Source organism: Pan troglodytes, chromosome 19 (assembly GCF_028858775.2).
Source record: "Pan troglodytes isolate AG18354 chromosome 19, NHGRI_mPanTro3-v2.0_pri, whole genome shotgun sequence".
Taxonomy (NCBI): Eukaryota; Metazoa; Chordata; class Mammalia; order Primates; family Hominidae; genus Pan; species Pan troglodytes.
Window position 1 is genome coordinate 23,776,291 of NC_072417.2, and position 25,312 is coordinate 23,801,602.

Below are 25,312 nucleotides of genomic sequence, written 5' to 3' on the forward strand. Positions count from 1 at the left end.
GTCCTGGGAATGTGGGCATGCCAGAGACCAGAGAGACAGATCTCAAGTGTGGGTTACTTGGGGGCAAGGATGGAGGAAATGTTAGTTCTGTGCCAGCCTCCCCTTCTTATCCAATATATCCTCCTACTTTGGCTGGATCGTGTAATTTGGAGGGGGGCAGCAGTTTCACATGCCCCACCCACCCCAAGTAGCTGCAGAGACAAAGGTTTGCTTTGCCTTCCGTAGGGGTGGCATCTTAATTGTGTGTTTAGAAATGGGGCCTGGGAATGTTGGGCGGGGGTCATTTGTGTTCCCGCATAGTGGGGGAGGGGGCATCAGCTATAGGAGCTGGGGGTAGTGCAGTCGGTGCTGAAGTACCAGCTGCTCTTTAATAATTAATTCTTCCTACTCACATCCCTTTGAGGAGGGATGTCTGGAACACAGCATTAGGCTCAGCCAGCCTGCTAGAGGACGCACTCCTGTTGGTGGCAGTAGGGGGGGAAGGGGGAGACAGCAAGGGGGGGTGGTTCTTGGCATTTTTGGAGCACTGTAGCTTGCTCATGAATGAAAACCTGATGTAGCCCGTGAGGGGGCCTATTGTAGCCGACTTTAGCTAATTAAACTTTCTCTGCCTTTCTTCTTCCCCATCCCACCTCACCCCAGGCCCAGCCGCAGCCCTTTCTTGAATGGGGACCCTGTCTGGTAGTGCTGGGAAGAGGGTATCATTCTGCCTGAGGTTTTAGGGCAAACAGACCCCGTCTTCTGCCCTCTGCCTCCGCCTCCTCCCTTCCTCCCCTCTCACCACCCCCCCTCTTTTTTTTTTTTTTTTTTTTTTCTAGAAATAGCAGCCTCCTCCATCTGGCTTGTGCAGATGCCTGGAGCTGCGTCTGAGCAGACAAACAGAAATGGGCCGATTGCAAAAATGAATTTGTCAGCCTGGTGCCTTTTTTCCTTCCCTGTCACCCTCCCCCTTTCCCTGGTTTGGGGCCTGGACATCCAAGTCAGCCACCCTTCATGGCTCTGATCCTTCTGGGCTTCTGTTGGCCTAGCTTGGGGGAGGCACTAGGCAACAGAAGCTCTCAGAGGCTGAGGAAAGTGGTAGGCTGTGGCCATGGTCAGGAGGGGTCAAGATAAGTTCCTAGTGCCTTTGACCTTTGGGTGGGATGTCTTGGCTTGTAACTTTTTTTTTTTTTTTGAGATGGAGATTCACTCTTATTGCCCAGGCGGGAGTGCGATGACACAATCTTGGCTCACCGCAACCTCTGTCTCCAGGGTTCGAGTGATTCTCCTGCCTCAGCCTCCCGAGTAGCTGTGATTACAGGCATGCGCCACCACACCTGGCCAATTTTGTATTTTTTTAGTAGAAAAAGGGTTTCTCCATGTTGATCAGGCTGGTCTGGAACTCCTGACCTCAGGTGATCCGCCCGCCTTGGCCTCGCAAAGTCCTGGGATTACAGGCGTGAGCCGCCGCGCCTGGCCGGTTTGTAATTTTTGATGAAACTGTCGGGGTAGAGTGAAACAATCTCAGACTCCCAAGACTTGATTCACACTGCTTGACCCTGTCACCTATGACCTAGGGGGTACCCTGGCCTGGGGCCAGAGCAGGTGTGTTGGGAGGGGGTTGCATGGTGGTACTGGACTCCAGGATACAGAGAGGGTCTTCAAGGGACACCTGACTCCCCAGGAATTTTGAGGGAGTTGTTTGAGGAACAAGATCTCTACAGGGTAACATTGTGAACCTATGGCCTTTGGAGCATTGCTTTGTACCATGTGCCCCTCACTTGTCTGCCCTCCTCCACCCACCCTTTGCCAGAGTTTGGGGTTTCCACCCTACTTCCACAGGCTCAGCCCTGAGCTTGTAGGGTGAGATGCAGCCCGTTTCCTTCATCCTTGTCCGGCTGTCTTGGCTGGATGTGGGAGGTGGTTTTGGATCCCGGAGTGGGGTAGGGGTCTGTCTGGAAGAAAGAGTTGGTGTGAGGTAGTGGGGTGGGCAGGGGTCTGTCTGCTTATGATGTCCTGGAAGTTGGGCCACTCCCTGGTTTGGCATCCAAGTGTTAGGTCATCTGGGACACAGCTCCTGGTGTCCCTGACTGCCCACTGAGACCCAACAGATTTCTCTGGCAGATGTGGGAACAAACAGCTCAGGTTTTAAACATCAGGCTCCCCTTCTCCCCTTCATGCCCCACCCCAGACGGGAATCTGTGCTTGTCCCGATCAGACCATGAACACTGCTTTGTTTCTCAGGGAGGCTCAGCCTGTGGCTCTGGTTCACTTGGGAGACTTGATGGGGGTGTTGGCAGACACTCTTTACAGGTGGACAGGGCCCAGGGGCCCAGGGATCCTGCTGAATTTTATAGGACGGGGAGGAGCAGACGTAGATGAGTCCCGAGCCCACCATGAGTTCAAGGAGCTGCTCCCTTCCTCTTCTGCCTCAGGGGTGAGGATCAGCACCTTTAAGACCCACAGAGAGAGTAGGTGGGTTAGGATGATGGGGGCTAGGGGCTAACCTTAACCTGGTTTCTGTGCCACTGGGGCTGTGCCCCTTCTGAGCACCTTGCTGTGGAGGTGCCTCTCACTGTGGAGATGGACTGGGCTACTCAGGCTGCTGGGAATCGTGGGAATTTCTGAACCTGTGTTCCCCAGCCCACGGGAAAGGGTGTGAGCAGGACTGGGTGCCAGCCTTGGTGTGGGCACAGGCTGAACTGCCTGCCCACGTGGGCCCTGCCAGAGCACCAGCAGCCCTACCTGCCACATTCCTGAGCTTGGCCTCAGCCCTGCCTGCACAGCCTTTTTTGTCTTAATCCCATACCTGTGCCTGTCAGGAGCAATTTAGCCCCTTCAACTCTGCCCCCCAATCTGAGTGCACCTTTCTCCAGCCATAGAGTCCAAGCCCTGTGGTCCCAGCAGCAAGCCTGGGACCTCAAGGTCTCGTGTGTGCATGTGTGCGTGCATGCGCATGTGTGTTCATGTTCTTGTGTTTCTGCCATAGCTGGCTTCTGGGCTTCTGGGCTCCAAATGGACCCCACCCTTGGGAATCTGATGAGAATGTAAGGCTTACTGAGAATTAATCCTGCCAGGAGGTGGGGCTGTCTAGGGGGGCAGAGCTGATTGCTGGTTCGAGGCTTGGGGAGCAGAGTTAGGGCTTAAACTCGCAGCAGCTCACAGCCTCCTCTGATGACTTCCTGCTACCTTGCTTTCATTGGGTATTGGAGGGCCTGCCTTCATTTGGAAGCAAATGAATGAGATCATGTCTGGGGTGGATTGTGGGCTGTTTAGGGATGGGCCAGGTGGCTGTATGCATAGTGTCTGAGGCTTGAGGACTAACTGTGGGGGAGAACTGGAGGAGTGGGCATGGGTTGGCAAAGCCGTGGTCCTGTAATACCTCCTCCTTTACTATACTGGCCTCAGCAGGGCTACTGCTGGGCCTTTTGTTGCTTTCGTACAAACTGGGAAAAAATCGTCCCTTGTTTTGGGTGGGCTCAGCATGTCAGGCCATGGCTTGGCAGGCAGGGCACAGGCTGGATTTCGTATCTCCCTGGGCCAGACCTCCTTACACAGAGCACAACCTGTACAATATACACAAAGTGCTGGGCTTGGGCCCTGCACCTGCCAGGCCAAGGGTACTAGATTTGGGATGGAGAGGTCTCTGACTTTCTCAATTCCTGGAAAGAGAAGCTCTTGTCCTGGTCTGTTGTTGAACTGTGGGAGACCAAAACAGAAGCACATCCATATTTCCAGAGCTGGGTGGCACAAGGATCAGAAAGTTGGGAGAAGACCCCTAGAAGTCCCAGCTTAGGCTGTGGAGGCTGGGATACCAGTTTCTCCCTTCACTTCTGCCAGGGACTCTAGATCAGCCCTGCATCTCCCCACTGCTATGGATACAGATCAGAAGCCCCCCTGCACTTTCTCCTTTGGTGCACACCTAGTCCCATGGCAGGCACTGTTGGGAGTCTATAGGGTCTCCCCAGCTGGCAGTAGACACTCACCTGAAAAGGGGTCTGTTGGGTTTGGCCACCATAGCCATTTCCTATCCCTTGGGCTCTGGGAGCCTCATCAGTTAGTAAGATAAGAAACCAGGGTCTATCCAGTTCTGCAGATTTCTACTGTGGCTGTGGGCAGGTATCCCTCCCTCTCATCCCTCATCCCCAGGTACAAACTGATGAGCTCCAAGGTCTCCTTCGACTCTCAGATTCCTGAGTTAGGGGCCTCTAACCCTGCTCCATCTCTCCCCAGGGATGCCGTTCTGAGTGCCTGACTGCCTCGCCCCGAAGGATGGCCTCGGATGGGCATTAGAGGCACGGCGGCCCCGGGCTCCCGTCCCGTCCGTCTGTCTGTTATCGTCTGTCTCTCTTGACATCACCGCAGCTCCACCCCCTCCCGTCCCAGCCCCCAACGCCAGCTTCCTGCAGGCCCAGAGCCGGCATGAACTCTCCCAACGAGTCGGGTAAGAGCTGGGAGGTTGGAGAAGAGCACCCTGGGGTAGCTTCGGATGCAATGGGCTGTGTGGGTTTCCCTTCCAGGCCAGCTGACCTTTACTGTCTGAGCTATAAGGGAATGAGGGGGTAAGGAGTGGAGAAGTGTTGCAAGAAAGGGCCCATGAGGTAGACCTGGGAATCGAGGGATTGATGGTCCGGTCTAGTCCTGGGAAGGCAATGGGTCCTACTCTGCCCCCCATGCTTGCCCTCTCAACTTAGGGGTGTTCAGCTCCAGCTTCGCCTTCCCCTGCTAGCCAAGACAGGTGGGCCTGAGGGGGCAGTGTGTATCCCTTAATCTCTCTGGGCAGTCTGGGATGATGTTGGAGGAATTTCTTTACTATAGCAGAATGCTCAGCTTCCTTTTCATGATGGTGGCTTCTTTACTTAGTGGAATGTTTGTGTTCCATACTTTTTTCTCAGTGGAGGTTTACAAGGGCACTGGGCCTTAGCCTCCGTGTGCAGGTGCGTGGCGTTGGGTGGGAGTGAGGTGACGTGTGTAGAGGAGTCTCGGCTCTCCTCTGAGTCCAGGTAGACTGCCTCTCTTCCTCTTGGGCCCTTCATATGGTAGATTGCTAATCTGGGGTCTTTTACTCTGAGATTTCCTGTTCCTCTTTGTTCCTAGGACCCTGTCCAGTGCTGCCGGAAATAGTCTATTTGGGGGACTCTAGGCAGCTTGATGTGCAGCTGGGTCTGGATGTATGCCTGTGAGGCTGTGTTCTAGTGGCCTGAGCTGGACCCTCAGCAGTTTCCCAGGAGGGTCCTGGGGCAGTGTGGTCAGAGTTAGTGGCTGTCGTCGTCTCCTCCTCGGGTGTCTCCTTCCACACAGTGTTAAAGGTCCATCTTGCTCAACTTTAGCTCTCCACGGCCCATCGTACTCCTCATCTTTTTTATGTAGGGGTAGGTGGATATTTCTCCTTTTAGAGATAGGGCAATTAGGGCCTAGGATGAATACCCATTTGCAGGATTGTACAGAAGCAGCATGAGGGAGGAATCCAGACCACCCCACATTTTCTTCCCCATCATCCTTTCTGTAGGGTTTGCTGTTCTCCTTCAGATATTCCTCCCTCTGCCTTTGCCCTCATTCAGCCCCTAGGGGCTGGGACAGGTGGGCTGCCCAGCTCTGCCCTCTTGCTTGCCCCTCTGAGGCTGGATGGCGAAGGGAAAGGAGAGGCCTGGGTCCTCATCTGTCCCTCGTGCATCTTGGCTGGACACTACCCCAGCAAGCTCAGCCATGTCGGGCAGTAGTGCCAGCTACTTCTTTCCTCTGAGTTGTGACGCTGACCTGTCCAGGAGCCATCTGCAGTCCCTGCTTCCCATGGGACTGGGGTCTAACTCTTGGCCAAGGGAATTGAAGCTGCCTAGCGGCATCTGTTGGTGGCTTGGAAAGGATTTTTCCCAGCTTTGGGGTTTCTTTCCCTTGCAGGGAAATGTGATAATCAACCCAGGATAGATGAAGTTATTGGGTTACCTTTCCAGATGCTGGCGGTCCAAGTTTCCCTTGCAGCTACCTCTGCGGGAGCTGACAAGAGTGTTGGAGGAGCTGGACGTGTCCACCAACGCAGGAGGCTGGCAGCTTGAGAGCCACTGCTGAGCCCTGGCCAGGAGGGGCATCCTGAGTGGGCCTGTGGAATGGGCCCCGTGTCCTGGCTGGCTTTCCAGCTCCCCCCAGCAGGGGGAGATGCTGTCTTCTCTGTGTTGGGGAAAGAAGGAAAAAAGGAGGGGGCCAGGGATTGGGAACCTCATTTTAGGATTGTTGAGAGGCTTTGGAACTGGGGCCACTGCTTGGGGATGTTTGCTTGAGGCCCTTCCTGCAGAGTGTTCCTGGGGTTCTGGACTGGCTTTCCCAGTTGTGGGGTTCCAGCTGCCCTGGGCCAGGGAGATAGTCAGCCTCCCCCCAGCTCTTCCTTTCTGAGGGGCCTAGCGTCTGCTATTCCCAGAGCTTGGGCTGGCATCTGGGCTAGGGCTGGGGTGCCCAGCGCCTGGCAGAAGCCTGGAAACCACATGCCTTGGAACTCGGCGGAAGTAAAATGAGACCACCGATTGGAGCCAGAGCACGCGGGTGTCCACTTCCCTGTAGAGAGCCCCAAGAAGGAAAGGTATGGGCCATGGGGCAGGAGCTAAGAGGTGGGAAGGAAGGAAATGGTTAGTCCCCAGGGTCTGCTGCAGCCCCTGAGCACCTCCCACCTTTTCCTCACTTCCCTGAACACTTGCTCCTCTTTCCCCAGAGTAAAGGACAGTAGGCTTTGTAAGGGGCAGAGCTTCTGGTTCCCCTCAAGTCCTCTCAGCGTAGGAGCTTTTCAGTTTGGCAAGTCCTCACTGAGTATCACCAACATGCTCAGCCTGTGGAATATAGAAGAAAATATGAGATGGGCCATCCCTGGTCCTCACGGTGAACATGTTAGCAAGAGAGACTGTTTTGGTGAGGGGCAGCAGGTGGAGACTGTGAGTGATTTCCTTCTGGGGCCCACTGCCCAGGGAGGTGGGAGCTGATGACTTCCCTCTGGCTTGGGCTGCCTACCAGCCTTTGACTTTATTTACCTCTTTTGCAGTCTTGGAATCACAGGCGGAGGCTATTGATGGGGTTGCCTGCTTCCCTGAGACCATTCCCTGATCTCTGCCTTTTCTTCCGGCAAAAGGGGGTTTGAGGATTAAGGCTTTCTTTATTTTTCTGGAACTGTTTGCTTCTGCATGTTCTCCTCAGTGGGGCTGAAAGGCTGACAGAACTTTCCCTCAGCTCAGACTCGGCCCAACCAGGTTGGAGGAGCTGCCCAGGGGCCTGGGACCCAAGCCAGCTCTGGTTGTACCCTCTTTGTGCCATTGCCCAGAAGAGCAGGCAAGAGTGAGGCCCACTGTGCAAGCCAGTCTGGGTGGCAGCGGGGCCATGGAGGAGGCGGCCAGGATCCTTCTCCCCAGTGTGGGAGGGAGACAAGCTTCATGACAACACCTGCCTGCCCAGCGCCTCCTAGAACCCTCACACTTTCTCTCTTTCCCTTTTCCAGGATGGAGGGCAGCAGCTCCCCCCCACCCCTACTCTCTGGGTGACCAGAGAAACTGGGGCATAGGCGTGGGGTGGAGCCAGGAACCTCGGTGTCCTGCCTTCCAGCCTTGGGCTCTGCCTCCTTCAGAGCCCCCAGGGAAGGCAGGCAATGAGAAAGTGGGTCAATCCTGGCATGGGGCTGGGGTCTGAGAAGTAGACTCCTGGCCTCCCTTCTCTACTGAGATGCCCCCTGGCACACCTCTGTGCTCACTGCAGAGCGGGACCTGCTTCTCCCCTCCTCTTCCCTGCTCTATCATTCCAAAGAGATTGAAGGCTTAGAATGGAATGGCCAGAGAAGGCAGGGTCAACCCTGAGGGGAAGTAGAAGATGCCAAAGTAGGTGTTCACATTTTTCCTGGACTTGGCTTCAAATGAGAGGGTTCAGCCAACACCTAGCATGGGGCCTGGCACATGGCAGCTCCCAGGCCATGCTGATGGGCTCCAGCATGACTGGGCTCGAAGGGCAGGAAAGAACAGGAGGGCGGGCAGGCCTGATGTCTGGGTCTCAGGGAAGCTGGCATCTCACACTTCATCCAGGGTGCTCCTGGGCCAGCCATTGGCTTTTTCACTGCACACTAAGCAGACCTTGCTTTCTTCCCTTTGGTCAAGGTCCCCCCATCCCCACAGCCTTTGGGCTCAGGAAATGGAACCTGGAGCCAGGGTTAGGCTCTTTTCCTCCTTCAGATTCAGAGGGCTAGGAGGTCAGAGTGCAGCCTTTGAGGGAGGGGCAAAGTGAGTCTGGGGAAGACAGTCCTGGCTCTGGGTGAAGCTCATGTACCCCATGCTTGGTGGGTGCTCCATAAGGTTTGTGGGATGATACATGGGTGTGCTGGATGGGAGAGAATGGAAAAGAGAAGTGAATTGCAAGGAGGGGGGCTAAAGCATGAAGGATTGAAGTTAGACATTAGGAGGACCTTGTATCACCTGAATCTCAGAAGAAAAAAAGACATTTGTCCCCATCCCAGATCTCCTCTCTTATTGCCTTGGAGGGTTCTGGGAATTGCACTGAGGATTTTCTGACTGTGTCTGATACTTTGCTTCCTACTTCTTGGAGGCTGTAATGGTGCTGGGAGCTGGCTCCCCAGCTCCCGGCTCCAGCCACCTCTGGGTGTCCCTGTCCTGGGTGCTACTATCTTCCCTAAGCAGGAAGTCCTCTTTCCTTCAATGTCTGGGTGCTCCAGGTTCTGGGGGCCCTGCTTTTGAGTCCTGGTAACTGACGACTTCCTCTTCTTTAGAATAAGGCTCTCCTGCCACACTCTCCTATGCCTGGGGCAGGCAGAGAGAGCTGGGACAGGGCTAGCCAGCCCTTCTGGTTACTCCTAGCGTGGGTGGGAGGAGTCCTGGGCTGGGAGGGGTTGCTGCTCTCGGCTTTCTGGGCTCCCTTGAATCTGCTGCCCATCACCCCACTGATGGAGACCTTCCCTTCCCTTCCTCTTGAGAGGGCCTGGTTGGCCAGGATGAGGTTGGGGCAAGGGGTGGTGAACAAGATCCCCAGCCGTACCCTGAATGTCCACCAGCACTAGGCCTCTGAGGGAGTACTGTTCCACTGCCCTTTTTCTAGAATCTGCCCTGGTTTAGAAGCTGCAGCTCCAGACCCCTGTTTCTTTGCTGGTCCACCACTGGGTACCCCCTGGCAACATATACATCTTGCTAGTCAAGGGCCTGGGAAAGCCTGCCTCTGCCTATAGGTGTGGTCCCCCTAATCCTCCCACTCCCAGCCTGAGGGCAGGAGACCCCTTTGCCATCCCTGACTGGCAGAAGCTGGCTGGGAAATTGGGCTCCAGGAGCCACAGCCACTGTGTCCTTGGTTGGCCAGCTTCTCCTGGGCTCCCAACAAGAGGGTGAGGTCATCCAGTCCAGAGAGAGGACAGGTGTCCCTGGCTCCATGCCTGGAGTGGGGGTCAAGGAGGGGGCTCCAAAATAGCAACTGTGACATCAGGAAGGGGGAGGGGGATATAGACACAGGAATAACCAGGCTATTAAAAGGCTCTAGTGAGGTCAGGGGGCCAAGTGGGATCTTTGTACCAGTGGGAGGCACAACCTGAGGAGCAGGGGCAGGCCAGCGGTGGGGAGGGCGGGGGAGTGCCACTGGTCCTCATGGTGCACCAGCTGCAGGACCCAGGGAGCAGGGGCTGTGCTGCCAGGCCTGAGGCTGGCTGGTGGGTAATGGCTGGATGCTGAAAAACTCTTGACTCTCCTTAGCGAGGTTCCAACCTCAAGTCTCTTCCTACTTGAGCACAGGGGTCATTGTACCTGTTAATAGAAACCCTGGGAAATGGGAGGCAGTGGAGTGTGGTGGTTAGAGCTCAGACTTGAGCCTCAGACATCCCAGCCCTGCCGTGTAAGCAGCTTTATGACCTAGGGTGAGTGACTTCATCTCCCTGTGCCTCAGTTTTCCCATCTGTGCCTCTCTCCCAAGGTCACCACGCAGAATAAATGAGATGATGTATATGATGTTCTTAGCACTGCACCTGGCACATTGCCATGGAGGAGCTACCTGTGCTCTGAGAATTAGCAGATGTTCCCTGGTCCCTTTTCCTGGATTGGGGTGAGGAAAGGGGACCAGGGGACACCTGTCTGCCCAGGAGGAGTATCCCTACACCCTAGAAAGAAGCTGAGGCTGAGCAGCCTTTGGAGGCGACACTCCAGAATGAGCGGGAGGGAGCTGCCATTTAGCAGGTGTTTAGGGGTCTCTCTGCTGGTTGAAGGGGTGGGGAGGCACCTCTCAACTCTGTGGGAGGGCAGAAGTTAAGCAAACCTCCATGGGGCTATTAGAACTCCAGGGAAGGTGCCTGTGTGCCAGCCTCTCCTAGACCCTTCCAATTCCTTTACCTGTTCTGGAAGGCAAGAAGAAAGACGGAGGCTTGAGTCTGGCTTCTTGGTCTCCATCCCCTGGCTTACTTGCCAAGAGTAGCAGCCAGAGCCGCTCCCAGATGCATGGGTACCCTGGCCGGCGCCCTTCCCCAGCCCAGCCTCTGGCCACCCAGCGCTGTGGCCTTGGCCCTGAGTGCAGGCCCTCCCCTGTTCCCATCCCCCTCGCCTGGCGCTTCCTCCTGGGGTAGAACCGCCTCCCCCCCCATGGGGCCTCCTGGCAGCCCGCCCGCAGCTCCCTGAGCATGCTCCACCTATTTATAGACAGGGCCCTCCCCCAACTGCTATTTCAGTCTCCTGCCAGCTGCCGGCGGCGGCTCATTCGGGAAGGAGGAGCAGGGAGCCGGGCCCAGAGCTGTCACCCAGGGTTGGGAGGGAACGCAGAGCCCGCCTGCCCGCTGAGCTCCCCTTCCTGTCCCAAGTGCTCAGCCATACCCCAGCTCCCAGGAACCAGGGAGAGGCTGGTGGTCGGATGCCCCTCTAGAGCAGAGCTGGGCCTGCAGCTCTAGGGCCTCCCTGCCCCTCCTGCCGCCAGGAGTGCCCAGGCCGGATGAGGCACTTCCCTACAGTGTGGGTCCCATCGGCAGTGGCCTGAGGGAACCTGTGCTGTGCGGGCTGCCCGACCACCTTCCCTTCGGCCTGCTCCCCGCCTCTGGCGGCCCCCTCCCTGGCATGCTGCTGGTGCCCAAGGCTCAGGGGCTCGTGGAGATGCTGCAGACCATCTATGAGACAGAATCCTGTTTCTCAGCAGATGGGATGTCAGGCCGGGAACCATCCTTGGAAATCCTGCCGCGGACTTCTCTGCACAGCATCCCTGTGACAGGTAAGTGCCTTGATGTCCCTGCCTGCCCTCTGTCATCCGGCATCCTTGTCCCTGGGCTGAGCATCTGGCCCTGAGCCTTGCACAGATAGGGTCCTGCATAGATCTGTCTTGAGAGTTTTGTTGAGAATACACAGGGCTGGGGGATCCCTGCTCAGAGAGGCCCCTGCCCTCCCTGCCCAGAGCCTGCTGCTCCCCGGTGCCCCTCCGCTGTACTCTGCTGCATCTCTTCCAGTCCCTTCAGTCTCTGGCAGGGTCGGCATCCGCTGCTGGGGGCTGGGGGTTACTGGAGGATCCTGGCCTAGTTGGCACTGTGGTCAGAGGGGAGGAAGTGGGTCAGTGACCCGCCTCCATGCTGCCCGCTCCCCAAGTTTGGGCAAGGGAAGAAGGTGTAGCTGGGTGTCCACAAGAATAAAGGTTACTCCAGCTCCTCTGGCTTGGTTCTTGGGGCTACAGGATCGAGTACAGTGACTTCCGCAAGTCCCCAGCCAGGAGTCTCTTGAGAATCAGACACTTGGGGAGGCTTGGTGCAGTCATGATGGAGTTAGGCAGAGGCTGGCAGCTTGGATATTGAGGGGCTTGGCTGCCTTAGCCCCTAGCTGTCTCCCGATGGCGCTCCTCTCCCCAGGTCTGGGTTGATTCCCATCTCATGAGGATGAAGAGGTGTTACTCTGGCTCAGATGGGCTTCGGGACCCCCTAATCCTGCCACCTTCTCAGCAGGAACTTTTTTGGCTCTTGGCTAGGGGTGGGGTCCCCCAGAGCTGGGCCGCTCCTTCCCTCACTCCCAGGAACCTGTTGGCAGCATCAAGCCTTCCTGGCACAGCCTCCCCACCAGGCCGGCACCACAAGATGCTTCCTCCAGGGAGGGGCCTGCTGGACCCATGCCTGCTCAGCCCCTCCTGGCAGTGGCTTGGCACTCAAGTGTGGGTGTCTGTGTGTGTGCGTGTGAATGGGGAGTCCTTGCCTCTGGATATGTGAGTGTGCATCCCAAGCTTCAAATTGGAAAGTGGGAACTGTGTGCCTCTGCAGGTGCCTGTGATTTGGCTCTGAGCTGCCCAGGGATAAGGTTGCAGTGGGACTTGGATGTGTCAGAGCATGAATGTTTTGGGAAGATTCAAAAAATCTTTGGAACATGGCCTATCATCTGCCCAGGCAGGGATACCCATGCAGTTTTCTCATGTAGGAGCATGACCCTGAAGACTAGCCCTGCAGGGTATCCATGCAGGCCCCGAGGATAGGGGCATTACCCTGGGGCCAGCCCTGTAGGCTGGGGTGGGGATGGGGGCCTAACCTTGGGGACCGGCTCTACAAGATACCCACGTAGTCCCCTGAGGTAGGGGCGTATGCCTGGGGGCCACCTACACAGGTCCCTGGGATGAGGAATAAACCCAGAGGGCTGGTTCTTATCCTGGTCTGGAGTCCACAGGTCCAGCTAAAGACCCTGCCTGCTGGCCCCTAGCCCACAGCCTCTGGGACTCAAGGTGGTCTCTTGGAAGGCAGAATAATCCCAGAGCATCTGCTTGGGACAGCTCCACGCTATCTGGCTTATCAGGTCCACCCATCCTGCCCTGTCGCCTCTGTTCCTTGCTACCAGCAGCAGCCAGCAGTTGGCCGGAAGTTTCCTCCTCAGCTTGTTCATTCACCTGCTTCCAGATTGTACCCCAGAAACCTTGCAGGCTGGGACCCTGCTCTCTCATCTCCTCCCTAAGCCTGGCTGCCCCTGCATGGACTCCCAGGCAGCCCCTCTGTCCAGATCCCTGTCTCCCCACTCCACCCCCAACGCTGGCTGGCCTTCAGAGTGGTGGCTTGGTCCATGCTGGCAGGAGGGAGGCGTGAGTCACCTCAGCGGCTCGGGGAGAGGGCTAAGAATGTTCCCCCTGCGCAGCTCTGATGCTGTGTCTGTGACGCGGCTGGGGACAGATATAGGCCTGGAGCTCGGCAGCCTTGTTTTTTTTTTTTTTTTTTTTTTTTTTTTTTTGGACTCTGGAATGTAAATAGATGTTTCAAATAGAAACACTTTAACCTTTGGGTTAAAAAAAATCCACCCCGGATAAACACGGCCATGAGGGCCCAGGCAGCCTGGTGTTTCCCTCCCCACCCCCTCTCCCCATCTCTTGATCGGTCTCCAGACAGGATGCAAGATCCTATGGCTGAAAAAGCAGGTGTCCAGGGAAGCTTCTTTGGACAGTGTGAGTTGCGCAGGTCTCCCAAGCCCAAGGGGTTGGGGCAAGGGTCTTTCGAGGGTGGTGCCTGCCTGCCACCTCCAGCAGCATCTTTAGAACCCTATTTTAGGGATAGCTTTTGCTCTCTGGGCTGTCTTGGTTGTTGCCATTGCCCAGCACCTAGCACAGTGCCTGGCACATGGATGAATGAATGTCGCATGGGGAGGGCTGGAGTCCAGAATTGCTGGCAGGATTCCTGGGCTCTATTCTGGGGCCTGGACCTCTGGGTGAATAGAGACAGCTTTAGTGAGTCACCCCAGCGGGTAAGACAGAGCCTTAGCCTACCGAAGGACAGGGGCAGTCTGCTCTTCTTGCTTAAAGAGTGGGGCGGATCTCAGCATCTGCTCTTAGCAATCAGAGGTCTTCCTTGATGGATGGGGTCTCTGCCTGGCCACCCTACCACAGCCCCCCAGTGCACAGTGGGCACCACCATCATCCCAGCTTGGTTCTGGCTTGGGGAGCCTGGGAGTTTGAACTCTAGTATGGGATTCTCAAGGACACAGAGGTGGGGAATTCTCTGCCTCCCTTATGTGGGCCCTGGATTCCCCTGTGTCTTGTACTGGGTGGAGCTGATGCCCAGACAATACGCAGGACTTTATGAGATGGCATGGAGGAGGAGTCTGCTTTTCCCATGGAGGGAGGGTGTGAATCCTGCTTGTGCCAGGAAGGAATGCTATGGACACTGGGAAGTGCCATGGGGTCCAGGTTTGGTCTTAGGGCTTTCCCTGGATAGTCGTGTTCGTGCTCTTCAGTCCTTCTGGGTTTGGCTGTGTGTATAGGTATGTAGTGCCGGGAGGGTAAGAAGTGCAAGACTCAGGGGTGAGAGTGGAACTATTACAATGCACTGAGTGACAAGGCTATCAGGTACTTTCCCTGCCCTTTTTTTTTTTTTTTTTGATACGGAGTCTCCCTCTTTTGCCCAGGCTGGAGTACAGTGGCACGATCTCGGGTCACCACAGCCTCCACCTCCTGGGTTCAAGCGATTCTCCTGCCTCAGCCTCCCGAGTAGCTGGGACTACAGGCACACGCCACCGTGCCTGGCTAATTTTTGTATTTTTAGTAGAGATGGGTTTTCACTATGTTGGCCAGGCTGGTCTCGAACTCCTGTCCTCGTGATCCGCCTGCCTCAGCCTCCCCACAGTGTTGGGATTGCAGGCGTGAGCCACCACGCCCGGCCCTTGCCATATCTGTTTTAGGAAAGTGTTGATAGCTGTGGTGTACAATTGAGAAGGCTCAGAGAGGTTAAGGAACTTACTGGACATGGTAGCTCATACCTGTAATCCCAGCGCTTTGGAAGCCTGAGGGAGGAAGATCACTTCAGGCCCGGAGTTTGAGACCAGCCTGCGCAGCATAGCCAGACCCTGTCTCTACAAAAAAATGTAAAAAAAAAAAATTAATCAGGCACAGTAGCATGCACCTGTAGTTCTAGCTACTCAGGAGGCTGAGGCAGGAGGATTGCTTGAGCCCAGGAGTTTGAGGCTGCAATGAGCCATGATCACTGCATTCCAGCCTGGGCGCTATAACAAGACCCTATCTCTTAAAAAAAGGGAACCTGCCCAAGGTCACAGAGTAAGTGAGAGCTGGAATTTGAACTCAGGTGTCTGGGTAGGACCATTGCTAATCCACATAAAAGCTACTTTTGGCCGGGCTCGGTGGCTCACACCTGGAATCCCAGCACTTTGGGAGGCCCAGGTGGGCGGATCACATGAGGTTGGGAGTTTGAGACCAGCCTGACCAACATGGAGAAACCCCGTCTCTACTAAAAATACAAAAAATTAAACGACGTGGTGGTGCATGCCTGTAATCCTAGCTACTTGGGAGGCTGAGGCAGGATAATCGCTTGAACCTGGGAGGCAGAGGTTGCGGTGAGCCGAGATTGCGCCATTGCACTCCAGCCTGGGCAACAAGAGCAAGACTTTGCCTCAAAAAAAAAAAAAAAGCTTCTTTTGTGCAGATTTTTAAAAGGTGGCCCTCTTCTGGGTAGATACGTCCTCATGCCACTGTGCATGGCCTGGCGATTGGAGCTTGGGCTAGATGTCAGCCCCAACTCACCCCTTTAGACGAGAGCCCATGTGCAATATGCCACCTACACAGCCTTAAGTGCTGGGCCTGTCAGTGCGCGTCCACAGTTTGTGCTCCTAGAGCACAGGAACCATTCTAGCCTCGGGGGCCTCCTGGGGTTGTGAGAGGAGGCTTTGTTTTCTGTAAATACTGAGGACCACTTGGTCTGTGATCTTTCTCCCTGAGGGGATTTTAGCCCAAGGAGAGAAGGGGCTCAGGAATAAAGTTGAACACCAGCCCCCATACAACCTCCTGTGTCCCCCTCCCCCTGCCTCATCCCCTCTTCTTGTTTTTGAGACCCTCAGCTGTCCCTTCCCTGCCACACAGCTGCCAGACAGGAAATCAGATTAACTGTGTCCATGCACACAGCTGTAACAGCTGTCAGGTTGGCAGGAGGCAGCCTGGGGACGCTGTGAGGCAGTGGTTCTCAAACTTTTGGTCGCATCAGAATTAACCAAGGGAGCGTATTAAAATGCAGATTCTCAGGCCTTGACACCCTGCCCCCCAACAAAGGTTTGGATTCTGTAGGGCAGCCCAGGAACCAGTGATTTAAACTCATGTCTCAGGTGATTCTGATGTGAGTAGACTGAGCCCATCCTTGGAGTAAGAGCTGTGTGGACATGGGTCACAGGGCCCAGCAGTCAGCCAGTAGATGTCATCAGCATCCCTGGAAGGCCTTAGTGGGTCTTGGGACTCCTGGGAGAAGGGCCTATACAGGAGGAGGGAGGCTGTCGCCCTAGAAAGAGGTGAATCCAACTCCCAGCCGCCTGTCAGTCAGGAGAGAGGATGTTTCCAGCCGCCAGGGAGCAGGTGTCTAAACCCCAGTGGAATGGGGGATTATGGCAAGCAGCCAGGTGGGCAGGGTGTCCTGCTGGACACCCAGGGCTGTGCTGTGCTTAGGGAGTGGAGGCAGATCTGCTCTGGAGCCCCTGCCATTCCACCCCAGGTGTGGAGCAAACAGTCCTAGCAATAGCTGCAGACTTTGAATGGTTAGTGTGCCTTTTACTTTCCTGTAGCTTTGTACCCAGGTATATGCCAGAAATGGCTGGACTGGGAAATGTGAGTCTACTTCTCCTCCAGAGAGCATCCCAGGATCGACTACTAACTCTATTTGCACCAGTGAGAAATGTTTTATGCCTTCCATCAGGGCTCTGCATCCCGAGCTTAAGGTCCTTCAGAGTCACAGTCTGCCTCAAGGTTTCTGGGGGTTCCCTGCACTTGATCCCATTCTCCCCTGCACCCCTGGGCTCAGATGTTCTGGGGACCAACCAGGTGCCCTTGTCTAGACCTCTGGATCCTTAATACAGAGTTTGGCCCCTTGTTGCATCTCTCATTCAGTTTGAGACCGGGCCTTAATGTTTCCCCTTCTGTTTTTTAGTGGGGAGAAGACAGAGAGCCAGAAGAGCTGGGATTAAGCCCTGGGTCCTCCATCTCCTTTCCAGGTGACCTTGGACAAGTCTCTTCCTTCTCTGGCCTCACTTTCCTCCCTCTGAAAACAGGGGGAATTGAGTTGCTGGTCTTCAGGCCTTTCCTTCCCTGACACTCTAAGGGTCTCTGAGGTCAGTTTCACATTGCGTCTGCTTTGTGGGAAGAGGGGCTTAGGGCCTCCCATGTCCTCAGCCCAGGAGGATGTGGAATAGAACTGGGGAGAGAGGTGTCACCTGCAGTGGGGCTCAGTGAGGTTGGAGCCCAGGGAAGAATTTTGGACTGCTTGCAGCTGGGGGCCCCGAGAGCAAGGCCCAAAATTTGTGCTTATCTGTGCTAAGTAATGTTTTTGAGGGACAAAAGGGATCCCACAACTGTGGCCTGAGCCAAGAGCACAGAGTGGCCCTTCCTGGAGGTAGCGAGGCAGGTGAGATGGCCTGGAAGTGCGGGAGTGGGAAGGAAGCTGCTCTCAGAGATTCCTCCTCTGGCATCGACACCCAGCCGCTGGCTGCACGGGTTTGTGTTGTGTGGGACCCACAAGAAGGGCTTTGTTTGTGCCAGGACTGCAGAATGACATTCAGACAGTCTGAAATGAGTGCTAAGACTTCCCTCTGGTGGGAGTCTGAGGCTGGCACCCTTAGAATCCAGGTGGTCTGTGAAGTTGGCCCCACTTAAAAGATTTGGGAATTCTTAAGTATTTCATTTTATGCACTTTATTTTTTATTTATTTTTTTAATTTTTTTTTGAGACAGAGTCTCGCTCTGTTGCCCAGGCTGGAGTGCAGTAGTGCAATCTCAGCTCACTGCAACCTCCGCCTCTGGGCCAGGCTGGTCTTGAAATGCTGACCTCAAGTGATCTGCCCACCTCGGGGTCCCAAAGTGCTGGGATTACAGGTGTGAGCCACTGCACCCAGCCGATTTTATGCACTTCAGAAACATCCTGAGAAGGCCAGGCATAGTGGCTCACGCGTATAATTCCAGCACTTTGGGAGGCCGAGGCAGGCGGATCACCTGAGGTCAGGGCTTCGAAACCAGCCTGGCCAACGTGGTGAAACCCCGTCTCTACTAAAAATACAAAATTAGCCGGGCATGGTGGCGTATGCCTGTAATCCCAGCTACTTGGGAGGCTGAGGCAGGAGAATCGCTTGAACTTGGGAGGCAGGGATTGCAGTGAGCCGAGATCGTGCCATTGCACTCCAGCCTGGGCAACAAGAGCGAAACTACGTCTCAAAAAAAAAAAAAAAAAGAAAAAACCATTCTGAGAAGTGGTCCACAGGCTTCACTAGATTGCCAAAAGAGTTCAGGACACAAAAAATATGAGGAGCCATTAATAATAGCCCTGCCTCGCACCTCTTGATCTTCCCAGGCCCTGTGCCAAGCTCCTCCGCGTACATTCTCCCGAGCCTAACTACCCTGGGTGTTGGGTGCTGTTCTGCCTGCCAGTTTACAGATGCCTGCATGGAGCGCAGGGTGGTGTCCCGTGTCTTGCCCTAGGAAGGGGAGTGCCTGAATTGAACCCCAGCGTCCTCTCACTCCAGAGCCCTTGCTCTCAACCACTACGTGATGTGTGTTCACTTGTGTTACTTAAGGAATTGTGAAAATTGCTAGGTGAGAGTCAGACCCAGCTTGCCTATGTGGAAATAGTATCTGAATTGTGGTAGAACCTGTTGAGCCTAAATTGGCCTCACTAGTCACACAAGAGCACAGAAATAGATCATGGGAAACTGTCCTTGGTGGGGAGGGGTCATCGGTGTCGCAGCGTCATGGGCTCAGGGTGTGAAATGTTGTTCTCCGCCTCCTTCCAAACTCCCTCAGGCCAGGACAGGAACAAGAGCTTTTCCCCAATCTCCAAGAGACAGAACAAGGTAATTAGAAGCTGCTGACTCCCCCACCTGGTGAGGGAGGTCCTGAGGGCCTGGGTGCTGGTGGGAGATTCTGCCCTCTAGGGTAGGCCAGTTACCTAGGGCTGTCTCTTAAATAAAGGGAACCTGGGCCGGAGGGGGCGGTAGCTCAAGCCTGTAATCCCAGCACTTTGGGAGGCTGAGGCGGGTGGATCAGCTGAGGTCAGGGGATAGAGACCATCCTGGCTAACACGGTGAAACCCTGTCTCTACTAAGAATACAAATGATTAGCCAGGTGTGGTGGCATGTGCCTCTAGTCCCAGCTACTTGGGAGGCTGAGGCAGGAGAATCGCTTGAACCCAGGAGGCGGAGGTTGCAGTGACCCGAGATCACCCCACCCCACCGCACTCCAGCTGGGCAACAGAGAGACTGTCTCCAAAAAAAAAAAAAAAAAAAAAAAGAACCTGGCCGGGCATATGGCTCATGCCTGTAATCCCAACACTTTGGGAGGCCGAGGCAGGCGGATCACGAGGTCAAGAGATGGAGACCAGCCTGGCCAACATGGTGAAACTCCGTCTCTACTAAAAATACAAAAATTAGCTGGGTGTGGTGGCACATGCCTGTAGTCCCAGCTACTCAGGAGGCTGAGGCAGGAGAATCACTTGAATCCGGGAGGTGGAGGTTGCAGTGAGCCAAGATTGCACCACTGCACTACGCCAGCCTAGCAACAGAGCGAGACTCTGTCAGAAAAAAAGAAAAAGGGAACCTGCCCAAGGTCACAGAGTAAGTGAGAGCTGGAATTTGAACTCAGGTCTCTGGGTAGGAACGTTGCTAATCCACATAAAAGCTTCTTTTGTGCAGATTTTAAAAAGGTGGCCCTTCTTCTGGGTAGATACGTCCTCATGCCAGTGTGCATGGCCTGGCGATTGGAGCTTGGGCTAGATGTCAGCCCCAACTCACCCCTTTAGACGAGAGCCCATGTGCAATATGCACCTACACAGCCTTATGTGCTGGGCCTGTCAGTGCGCGTCCACAGTTTGTGCTCCTAGAGCACAGGAACCATTCTAGCCTCGGGGGCCTCCTGGGGTTGTGAGAGGAGGCTTTGTTTTCTGTAAATACTGAGGACCACTTGGTCTGTGATCTTCCTCCCTGAGGGGATTTTAGCCCAAGGAGAGAAGGGGGCTCAGGAACAAAGTTGAACACCGGCCCCTGTACATCCTTCCCTGCCCCCCTCCCCCTACCTCATCTCCTCTTTATTGTTTTTGAGACCCTCACCTGTCCCAGGGCTGGCTTACACTGAGCACATAGGACACCCCACATGGGAGCCAGACTGCACACGTGTGTGTTCAGAGGGAACCTGCCTGTGCCAGGAGTCAGGACACCTGGGTTCAGATCCCTGTTTTGCTGCTACTTAGCTGGTAGGATCATCTGCAGAGCAGCCTCTCTAAGAGGCTTGGTTTCCTCACCTGTGTCTTGAGGGTATTGAAACAGATGACCTCCAAGGTCCCTTTCACTTTCTCCTCTGGTGAAGGCAGCTCCTCAGATCCAGGGAGTATCTGCACGGACCTCATTTATGTTATGTATAGACATTCCAAACAGCGTAATAATGCCCCATGCCTTGTACTCTACGCCCCTTGGGTCCCCTCCCCTCCTCCTAGCTTTCTGGGGCTGGTGGCTCCTGGAGCAGGGTCTTTTTTTTTTTTTTTTTTTTTTGAGACGGAGTCTTGCTCTGTCGCCAAGGCTGGAGTGCAGTGGTGTGATCTTGGCTCACTGCAAGCTCCACCTCCCGGGTTCATGCCATTCTCCTGCCTCAGCCCCTCAGCCTCCCAAGTAGCTGAGAATACAGGCCTGCCACCACACCCAGCTAATTTTTTGTGTTTTTAGTAGAGACGGTGTTTCACCGTGTTAGCCAGGGTGGTCTTGATCTCCTGACCTCATGATCTGCCTGTCTCAGCCTCCCAAAGTGCTGGGATTACAGGCATGAGCCACTGTGCCCGGCTGGAGCAGGGTCTTTTTAAAAATTAATTTTATTTTAGGCCGGGCGCAGTGGCTCACGCCTGTAATCCCAGCACTTTGGGAGGCTGAGGCGGGCGGATCATGAGGTCAAGAGATTGAGATCATCCTGACCAACATGGTGAAACCCCGACTCTACCTAAAAATACAAAAAATTAGGTGGGTGTGGTGGCACATGCCTGTAGTCCCAGCTACTCAGGAGGCTGAGGCAGGAGAATCGCTTGAACCCAGAAGGCGGAGGTTGCAGTGAGCCGAGATCACGCCACTGCACTCCAGCCTGGCGACAGAGCGAGACTCCGTCTCCAAAAAAAAGAAAAAAAAATTATGTATGTATGTATGTATTTATTTATTTTGAGACGGAGTCTCTCCCTGTTGTTGCCTGTTGTTTTTTTGTATCTTTAGTAGAGACGGGGTTTCACCATGTTGGCCAGGCTGGTGTCAAACTCCTGACCTCGTGATCTGCCCGCCTTGGCCTCTCAAAGTGCTGGGATTACAGGCAGGAACCACTGTGCCTGGCCTTATTTTTATATTTATTTTATGGAGCAGGGTCTTTTAGAGCTAGATGCTAAGCCTCTTGGGTCTGCCAGGCAGGTCCACACTGTGCCAGCTCCCTCCCCCAGGGCTTCTCTAGGGGGAACTATAGTTCCCATTTCCTTGCTGGCCAGGGTTCTTGTCACAGGGATTCTTGAGTTGGAGATGTTGTCTCTGAGAGGGGGCTTGGACCTGGGGTGCAGCTCATGGTGTGTTCAGAGCAGGCGGAAGGCTTGGCCTTGCTCTTGGGAAGCTAGATCTGTTTTTTATTGTGAATTCTTGTTCCCAAGGCACTGCTAAAACCTGTGCCTCATGGCCCAGAGCCACTCGTCTATTTGGAGGCAGTGTCTCTTTGCCTGGACACCGTTTTTTTAGACTAAGGCTGTGCTGGCAGTAGTCTCAGGGGTTGCCCCACGAGCACCTACATCATCTCCCCCAGAGGACCAGGCTCTCCCTCATGCTGCCTGAAGAATCTACCACAGAAGTCCCCATTGGGCTGATGGGGTTCCTGAAGAGGAGGCAGACCCAGCGGGATGGGAAAGAAGTGTCACTCAGGTAGTGCACTGCCCATGGCCACTTGTGCTCGTGAGCTGGGCAGGGCAGCTCCTGAGCCAGAGCTTGCTATTTTTCCAGCCCCTCGCATGGCTAGAAACACACAGCCCCAGGGCCAGGCACGGTGGCTCACGCTGGTAATCCTGGCACTTTGGGAGGCTGAGGTGGGCAGATCACGAGGTCAGGAGATCGAGACCACCCTGGCTAACACGGTGAAACCCCGTCTCTACTAAAAATACAAAAAATTAGTTGGGCGTGGTGGCAGGTGCCTGTAGTCCCAGCTACTCAGGAGGCTGAGGCAGGAGAATGGCGTGAACCTGGAAGGCGGAGCTTGCAGTGAGCCGAGATCGCGCCACTGCACTCCAGCCTGGGCAACAGAGCGAGACTCCGTCTCAAAAAAAAAAAAAAAAAAAGAAACACACACAGCCCCACCCACTCAGCAACCCAGGCTGGGACTTCCCATGGAGGCAGGGTGGTCAGCCCTGCAGAAAACCAGAGGTCAGGATGGTGCTGCTGCTTGTTACTGAGGCCACCACTCCCAGGAGAAGGAAGGTTCTCAGTGCTGGGAAAGAGGAAAGTATAGAGCTGGGTGCGGGGGGCCCAAGGCTTTCCCCCAGAGCCTTGCCTCTGACCTCTGCAGGAGGTGGCTCTACTGGCCTCTCGATTCCCATCAGAGTGAAGTCCTGGCAGGTGAGGGAAGGACCCAGGTCCTTGTCCTCCCCTGTGACCCTTTCCCTGGCTTTCTTTTCTTTTCATTTTTTTCTTTTTGAGACAGAGTTTCACTCTTGTTGCCCAGGCTGGAGTGCAATGTCGCGATCTTGGCTCACTGCAACCTCTGCCTCCCGGGTTCAAGTGATTTTCCTGCCTCAGCCTCCCGAGTAGCTGGGATTACAGGCATGCATCACCACACCCGGCTAATTTTGTAATTTTAGTAAAGATGGGGTTTTTCCATGTTGGCCAGGCTGGTCTTGAACTCCTGACCTCAAGTGATCCACCTGCCTCGGACTCCCAAAGTGCTGGGATTATAGCCACCAACGCTTGGCTCTCCCTGGCCTTTCAGTGGGGCTCTTTGCTAGCCAGAGCTCTTGGCCTGTCCTCTTAGGGAACAGTGCCCCTTCGTCTACCCTCTTTTTTTTTTTTTTTAGATAGAGTCTTGCTCTATCACCCAGGCTAGAGTGCAGTGGCATGATCTGGGCTCATTGCAACCTCTGCCTCCTGGGTTCAAACAACTCTCCCTGCCTCAGCCTCCTGAGTAGCTGGGATTACAAGTGCCCGCTACCGCACCCAACTAATCTTTGTATTTTTTAGTAGAGATGGGGTTTTGCCATGTTGGCCAGGCTGGTCTTGAACTCCTGACCTCAGGTGATCCGCCCGCCTCAGCCTCCCAAACTGCTGGGATTACAGGCATGAGCCACTGCGCCTGGCCCAGGTTCCTTTTTTTTAAGAGACAGCCCTGGGTAACTGGCCACCACGCCCCGGGCCTGTCTATCCTCTTCTTTTCCCAGAGGTTCCCCAGCCTTCCTAGTCCACCAGGAGGCGGCCAAGAGCCTCTTCCTATCATGACACAACCACTTCCCCTTCCAGGTGCTTGGTGCTGATGGCAGCTGCTGCCACCTGCTCTGCTCATGCCAGGCTGGCAGAGGGCACAGATCCTTGAGAGAGTGCAAGGCCCGCCAGGCTCCAGGGTCTGTGCCTGGGCAGACTCTATTCATGGGGCTCCATGTCCCTCCTTTCCCTGACTCAGGCAGAGTAGCCATGGCCCCTTCCACTTTGGGTGGAGCAGGTTGCTACCTGGCAAACCCCTGGGGTGCTGCATGTCACCCAGTCCCTGCAGGTCCTGCAAATTAATATTCTGGAGTCGCCTGTGCTTCCTGTTTGCATGGGAACGAGGCTGCATGGCAGAGCCCTCTGCCTGCCCTGCCACCTGCATACCAATAGGGCTGTGGTTCCCGCTGCAGCTCTGGGCCTAACATCTCTGCTGCTGCAGTGGCAGTGACAGGCTGGTGGGAGATTCCCCTTGCCTGAGCCCATGTGCTCTCTGCAGGGCTCCTGCAAGGGAAGCCAGTACTGCTGGCGACAGTTCCAGCCCGAGGCAGGGTTATCTGCTGGGAGCCAGGAGTGCTTGGACCCCTGCCCTTCCCTGGGCAGGCAGGCTGGAATCCGGCTCCTACAACCCCGGCATTGCCGGGAGCAGCAGGTTGACGGCTGTCCATTGCTTGGCTGAGTGATCAGAGTGCCACGGGCCAAGCCAGGCTTGACTAAGAACAGATAACCCTCTGGCCAGCTCAGGGCCTTGCTGAGCACTTCACGGGCTGGGGAGACCTGAGCTGGCTGCCATTTCCTTGCCACCATCGTGGGCTGTGGCTAGTTACCTCCAGGAAGGCCTTCTGCAGTTTCCAAGGACCCTTTCTCCTGGTGCTGGGGCAGGACATGGGTTGGGAATGAAGATGAGTATGTGTAACCCCACCCTCTGGCCACATCTGGCCACTTCTGCACATGTGGCTCTGGCCTTGTGGCCACAGAGTCGTCAGTACGGCTGGCGGGAAAACCACAGAGGAATGTTCCCAACCATGCCTGGGGGAGAAGAGGCTGGTGGGGACTGCTACATCATGCTCAGCTTTTACCTTCTCCCACCCCACCCTGCCTGCAGGGGGTTCCAGAGGCCATACTCCAGGCATGCGGGTGGCATGGCCTTGGCCTCGGCCTCCAGCAGGCCTTGCTCCTGCCTTGGTGACACCCATTCAGTGCTAGGTTCTCTGGAGAGATCCAGACCCATCTAAACAGGTGTGGGGGCCTCTCTTAGCCCACCCTTTGCCACCTCCTACCTCCCACCTCCCTGTCTTCTCTTTAAAAATTGTTCTGCTGGGTGTGGTCACTCATGCCTGTAATCCCAGCACTTTGGGAGGCCGAGGTGGGTGGATCACCTGAGGTCAGGAGTTCGAGACCAGCCTGACCTACATGGTGAAACCCCGTTTCTACTAAAAATACAAAAATTAGCTAGGCCTGGTGGTGGGCGCCTGTAATCCCAGCTGCTTGGGAGGCTGAGGCAGGAGAATTGCTTGAACCCAGGAGGCGGAGGTTGCAGTGAGACTCCATCTAAAAAAAAGGCCAGGGGCAGTGGCTCATGCCTGTAATCCCAGCCCTTTGGGAGGCCGAGGCGAGCGGATCACCTGAGGTCAAGAGTTTGAGACCAGCCTGGCCAACATGGTGAAACCTCGTGTCTACTAAAAATACAAAAAAATTAGCTGAGCGTGGTGGCGGGTGCCTGTAATCCCAGCTACTTGCGGGGCTGAGGCAGGAAAACTGCTTGAACCCAGGAGGCAGAGGTTGCAGTGAGCCGAGATTGTGCCACTGCACTCCAGCCTGGATGACAAGAGCGAAACTCCATCTCCAAAAAAAAAAAAACAAAAAAAAAACCAAAACTTGTTTTTTGTTTTTTTTTTCCCTCTCTCGCCTCTTAATGCTGGGGGGTGGTCTGGAGAGAGG

At 55.1% G+C, this 25,312-nt stretch overlaps 1 protein-coding gene across 17 annotated transcripts in view; it reads left to right on the forward strand.

The window, feature by feature from the left end:
* The window catches only part of HDAC5 (histone deacetylase 5), a 45,182-nt gene that overhangs the window by 1,861 nt on the left and 18,009 nt on the right, over positions 1-25,312 (forward strand). For 5 of the 17 annotated variants that reach the window (XM_024350223.3, XM_063798523.1, XM_024350224.3 and 2 more), the window contains exons 2-3: positions 4,213-4,423; positions 11,110-11,184. In XM_024350223.3, the coding sequence (XP_024205991.1) occupies positions 4,402-4,423; positions 11,110-11,184 (97 nt within the window). In that variant the 5' untranslated portion in view covers positions 4,213-4,401. Of the gene's footprint in view, positions 1-4,212; positions 4,424-10,513; positions 11,185-16,843; positions 17,025-25,312 lie in introns of those variants that run through there. The other 12 variants (XM_024350225.3, XM_054671436.2, XM_024350227.3 and 9 more) reach the window with 9 other exon arrangements.